Below are 6,000 nucleotides of genomic sequence, written 5' to 3'. Positions count from 1 at the left end.
ATACATTTAGGTACGGAAGTGCACATTGTGAGAAAATAATGATTGAAAAAGTGCGCTTTTTGAGGGCATAAAATTGGAAATGCGTTTTTTGAGATGCCCCTTTCAAGAAGTTTAGTTTTCTTGTATGACTTTGAATAGATCTTTTTGAAAAGAGCACATTTTGGGAAAGTGTGATTTACAATCCTAGGCCAAATAGATCTTTACTCGAAGGACCGGCGCATAAAACAAAGTTCCCTACATAGGTACGCTAACTTTTCAGACCTTTTAGTGTGGTTAATAAGGAAATTTCCATTAAAGCGACACATGGCTACGTGTTTGCGGATTACTCTAACTCGAGGAGCTTCTAGAAAACTCATAAATCCTTTGGAACGATTTCCTTTTGTTGTGTGACGCATTTTTATTCTCAGGCATGGGTACTGTAAACCACGAGAACAGGTCTGCTGGATCGCCACGTCGCTGAAGTGGGCTTCCCGCATGTTCATTTTATGGATGCAGTTCCATAATTTTAGTTTATTTCTCAAAAACTTAAAAAAAATTGTTTCACATGTCCCATTTTATGTGTCAAATCTAGAGAGTCGATTTATTAGAAAATATACCTTTAGAGCATTCACTTGTAACAACATCGAGCATAAACTAAAGCAAACCAAATAAAACCAAAGCCTCTCTGAAGCGATAACTCCGCCAATGCAAACTCTCTACACATATATGTGCTTTCTATACTGCTTATTATGTTGATGTTCAATAGTCATTGTATTGTACTGTAAGGCATTCACTTGTAAAAGAATAACGAACATCCGTCGTTTATAAATTTGTCGAACTGAACAAAGAACAAAGTCAAGCATAAACCAAAACATTTCTACAAAAATTTAAACGATCAGTCTGGGGAATGCTATAGTAAATGCTCGTTTAAAATTGTATTATTCAACTTGGAAAAAATTTTGAAGAAACAGTTACTAGTTTTTCTTGTGATTTCAGCAACCTCAGGAACTATACCAGCTCATAAGAAACCGCTTCCCAGATATATTGATTTGGGACCTTCTATATTCCCATGGCAATTTAGTTCTTGTTCTAGTAAGTTACGTTTTTTTGTAACGACTAGTCTTTATACGCGGTTTCCCTTGTGCTAGCCATTAGACCTGGCGTTTTAATTCAGGGATTTCACAAAAACCCATGGAAATTCCCTAAAATTAAACCATGGTCTTCATTATTTCATTCCAAATTTCATGTCCATAAACTTACTGATTAAAGTTGAGAGAAGAGATTTACATCGATTCCGTGGGAATATCGAGTTAAAAAATAGCCTATATCTTATTATAGAAGTTCAAATATCTGCGTACACACATGAAAGAGTAGCACACACATGCATGCACGTACACACACACTCACATACTATCACATTATCATATTAATAGGATAATATGCCCTTAATCGTTCTTTCGACAAGTTTTTTGTGACAAGATCCGTAAAATGTTCTTAGGCCAACCCAAAATGGCAGATTTCACAATTGATGTTTATTTTATTTGATTAAAATTAATTTACAGAAAGAAAATTTGCAACTCAGCAAAATAACGAAACTCTGTCTGATATGCCTAAGAAAGGAGACAACAAACAAATAACAGACCAAACGAATGTATAAACAGAATCAGTAAAAAGTCTAAAAAGTCCAAACAAACTGGTTAAAGATGAATCAAGTCTAGCAATAATAATCAAAGATAGCACTCCCTCAGCCTCAAAGGAAATTCAAGCAGAGCTAAGCAGTCCATTACACCAAGTTGAATCAAAAACTACCATCGTAATATCCCGTCAATTTAACATTAAGATATAAAGAAAGATGAAGATACTGTACCACGTAGAAATGAGTTCAAGAAATCAACTTTTAGTTTCATTAACAATTCAGGAGTCATTAAGAGTGATACTGATCATAAATCATCTGATGGAGGAGTTTATAGAACTTCAGAAAATACTGAAATCAAGATGAATCAGCTTCGTTATCAAATATTAATTTTAACTGGAGCAGGTAAAGCATTTACATTGTAAAATGAAAAGGGGCTAGTTTCTTTAAAATTGTAATTAGTCTGTCAATTAGATTATCTATCAGAAAGCAAGCCAGTTCTAGTTCTGCGTAACGTCACGCAGTTGCATTTTTGAACCCTGCTCGCAAGTATTACGCGCTTTAATCTTTGTAATTTTTGTTTGGTCGACTAAAAAATGTCCTGTCCAAATTTTTTTAATAGTCTAAGCGACAAAGTAAATAGAATATTTAATTTTTCTCAAACATGCTCGGAAATGTATGCGTTAATGTCACGAAATGGAGACATGAAGTTTCTCATTTATGGCTCCCTACCACCTCCCTACATAACTTCTTGGCCTAGGCCATGAAGTATGTATGAAAATCCATTATTGTCCGCTGCTCTAACTTTTTAAATTTGCTTACTAACATTAAACTGACAAAGGAAAAATTACGAACAGCCAACCACCACTACTCTGTTGTAAGCATTAGCGATACTGCGATGCGAATGCGATGCGACGCGATGCGATGCGATGCGACGCGCCGCGACGATGGATGGATGGATGGATGATGGATGGACGGACGGACGGACGGCCGGATGGATGGTTGGACGGATGGTTAGACGGATGGACGGACGGACGGACGGACGGACGGATGGACGGTCGGACGGACGGACGGATGGACGGACGGATGGACGGATGGACGGACGGACGGATGGACGGTCGGACGAACGGATGGATGGATGGATGGACGGACGGATGGTTGGACGGATGGTTAGACGGATGGACGGACGGACGGACGGATAGACGGACGGACGGATGGACGGTCGGACGGACGGACGGATGGATGGATGGATGGATGGATGGACGGATGGTTGGACGGCTGGTTAGACGGATGGACGGACGGACGGACGGACGGACGACGGACGGACGGACGGATGGACGGACGGACGGATGGACGGTCGGACGGACGGACGGATGGATGGATGGATGGGGATGGATGGATGGATGGATGGATGCATGGGATGGATGGATGGATGGATGAAGTATTTCCTCACATTGTTTGAGAAAAGCACTATACAAGCCTCGGCCAGAACAGGGATTGCTGGACTCGTTTTATCCGGCCTCGTCTACGACTCGGCCGTCTACCCTGGACTCGTCCATCAATCCCTTACTTCATGGCCTCTGCAGTAATTTACTATTATACTAACGAATATTTAAAATAAAATAACAGATGCTTTATTGTCTTATGTACTCGGAATCATGATCGCTTTTAACGCTTCTTTTCGTCAAATATTTTAGGGTGAAGGTATAGAATGAGATGTTAAATGCGATCATCATCACCATCATTCTGGTCTGCTCTGTACATTACCTCTTTCTCCGCTTATTACCCTTTTCAGTGGAAGGCGGGCATAAGACAATACGGCTTCAGGTATATTAATGATTTAATTACTTGTTTAATTTTAGGAACTAAAGATTTTCTGCATGGAAAAAACGAGGAACTTATCAAATCATTGCAATATTCCGACTTGATTTATTTGGAACAAGAACAACCGTACACTAATAATATGATAGCATGTAATCCAGCTGGTAAGCAAGGTTTTTTTAATGAGCTTATATTGTGTCCTGGTAGGTAAACAACAAAAGTGCCTACAGTCAGCAAAAAAAGCTTTATCAAAAATAGTTTTTACTTATTTTAGTATTTAATGGAGTTTTGATAAATTTTCAGAAGTGAACGTCTCGTTTTGTGCTCCAAGTAAGTGTTGCCAGACAGGAACCAGCTGTAGGATGCACTATTTGTGTGATCGCTCCACCAGCGTAGGTAATTATATCAATCACTCTTTTATTCTCTGCCCTACGCGTAAAAGATTATTACAAACACGTAATATTTTTGGGGTCCCTTTGTTTCTCATACATTTTTTGTTCCGAATTTCGATGGTCAGAAATTGATATCCATATAATTTATAAACATAAACATCACTAGTCATAATTTTTGTTTAGTATAATGCTTATTAGCTCTAATACTAATGGCATATAATATTAAATTCTATAATCACCAAAGTCATAAATTTTTAACTATAACGTTCAAAGATCTAACGATTATTATTCAGAAATAGTTTAAGCCATATATTTCACCGTACTAATGATTATTACTCATATCGTTTTAATGCCTAAAGTGTCTAGGTCTAAGATACCAAATCCATAATATTGATAGGCATAAGGTGCTTTAGGGTAATTCCGTAAACGGGGTTATTCCATTTATTTAAAATTTCTCCTAAACGTGTTGATGTTTAACCACTGGCAGCACTTAAATGGACGCCCCATTTACCGCTCCTCGCGTCTCTCCAGATGATGCGAGGCGCTGACATCGGTTGGACGTGCAATATATATTTTTTTGGGTCGAGTGCATTTTCGTGCCAAAAAGTTAAATACGAAATAACCCCAACACCGCTAACTCTAAAACCTGATAAGTTACAAGATTGAACTATTAATGTTATGACAAATAATCGTTTTTTGCGAATGACTGTGTCAGTCTAAAAGGCCTAGCTATAGTTTAATTTTTTTTCCCGAATTACCCCTTTAGGGGTTATTCCAGTGAAGTGATTCCCGAAATAACCCCAGCTTACTTTAGTATGGTAATTGTCTGAGGTATTCAAACTTTCAACTTTTCAAGATTTACATTTTTTATTTGTGGTGGCCAACCTCCATCTATGGACCCCAAGCCAACCTTACCTGCCCGTGGTGCACCCTGCCGTCTGACAGACTGGGCTCTGGCAGCTGGCTGATTGCGGCATAGCGCAGCCAAAATCGGCACAGTTAAGTCCCGGGCCCCGGATTGGCTGCAGCATCGGCGGTGCAATAAACTGTGCCCTACGATCGCCAACTCGCATGCCCAGTGTGGGGATTATGGGCAAACCCCTACCAGAATTAAGCGCACGGCAAAGAGATGGCCCCAGTTCCCGGTCGCCCCGCTATTCCTTGTCATAGTAGCGTTCATGGTAACGGTAGGGCAGAGGATGCTAAGAATCCCGGTCGATCCAAGGCTACCTAAGTAAACTGACCCTGGCTACTAGAACGGACGGACTTTTAGGACTCTTCTAGCGCAGTTGGAAGTGGAAGCTGGAGAACATAAGGGTGGCATATTCAGGAGTTAAGTGAAATACATATGAGGGCACCATCATCTTAGACTCGGGCCACCTTCTGTACTTCCGCGAGGATGATCAAACATCACAGGGTGGCGTAGGGTTCCTTGTTAATAGATCCCTCTCTAACAACATTAAAGCGATCTCCAGTGTGTCGAACAGGGTAGCGTACCTGATACTTCGGCTATCAAAACGATGTAGCATGAACTTTATTTAGTTGCTTGCATACTTGCTTCTTTGAAATGATTATGGTTCACGCGAGCGAAACATGCTCACTTGCAAGCTTGCTTAAATGTTTGCTTGCATGCTTGCTTGCTTGCATACTTGCTTGCAAGCTAGCTTAAATGATTGCTTAAATGCTTGCTAGCATGCTTGCTTGATTGCTTGCTTCATTGAATGTTTATGATTCACGCGAGCGTAGCCGCGGGTAAAATCTAGTTCAAAATATTAAGTGACATGGCATTTCTAATTGTTTTTATACTTACTAGTATATTCCCGCGGCTTCGCTCCTCTCCCCCTATTCTGCTATTCGGGGCGGAGACAAAATCTTACAATCCACACATCAAAGATCATAATAATCTGTCCAGCTGTTCAAGAGTTATAAATGGTGTAACTAATCCAGCTTTGTTCTATAATATATGTAGATTTAATATTCCTTTGCGGCAAATTTTGAGAACCACATTGCGTTTGTGGGTTATTTCGGAATACAGATATTGAAAAAAATCTGTAACTGTGGATATTACTAACGAAATAAAAATAAAAATGAATGGGGTAATTTCAGCCTAAAAAGAAATATGAACCTTGAGCCAAATTATAATAAAGTCACCTTTCAATAACACGCAGAATAACC

At 39.6% G+C, this 6,000-nt stretch overlaps 2 protein-coding genes across 2 annotated transcripts in view; both read left to right on the top strand.

Moving 5' to 3' along the window:
- LOC141433648 (uncharacterized) overlaps window positions 1-460 on the top strand; it is a 6,470-nt gene extending 6,010 nt beyond the window's left edge. The window contains exon 7 of the mRNA XM_074095752.1: window positions 408-460. Within this exon, the coding sequence (XP_073951853.1) occupies window positions 408-460 (53 nt within the window). The remainder of the gene's footprint in view (window positions 1-407) is intronic.
- A 1,514-nt stretch (window positions 461-1,974) lies between these two features.
- LOC141433647 (uncharacterized) overlaps window positions 1,975-6,000 on the top strand; it is a 31,180-nt gene continuing 27,154 nt past the window's right edge. The window contains exons 1-3 of the mRNA XM_074095751.1: window positions 1,975-2,017; window positions 3,475-3,597; window positions 3,737-3,829. Of these exons, the coding sequence (XP_073951852.1) occupies window positions 1,975-2,017; window positions 3,475-3,597; window positions 3,737-3,829 (259 nt within the window). The remainder of the gene's footprint in view (window positions 2,018-3,474; window positions 3,598-3,736; window positions 3,830-6,000) is intronic.

The sequence above is a fragment of the Choristoneura fumiferana genome, chromosome 12 (assembly GCF_025370935.1).
Source record: "Choristoneura fumiferana chromosome 12, NRCan_CFum_1, whole genome shotgun sequence".
Lineage (NCBI taxonomy): Eukaryota > Metazoa > Arthropoda > Insecta > Lepidoptera > Tortricidae > Choristoneura > Choristoneura fumiferana.
Note: the sequence above shows the minus strand (reverse complement) of the source record. Positions and strands in the feature narration are given on the sequence as shown.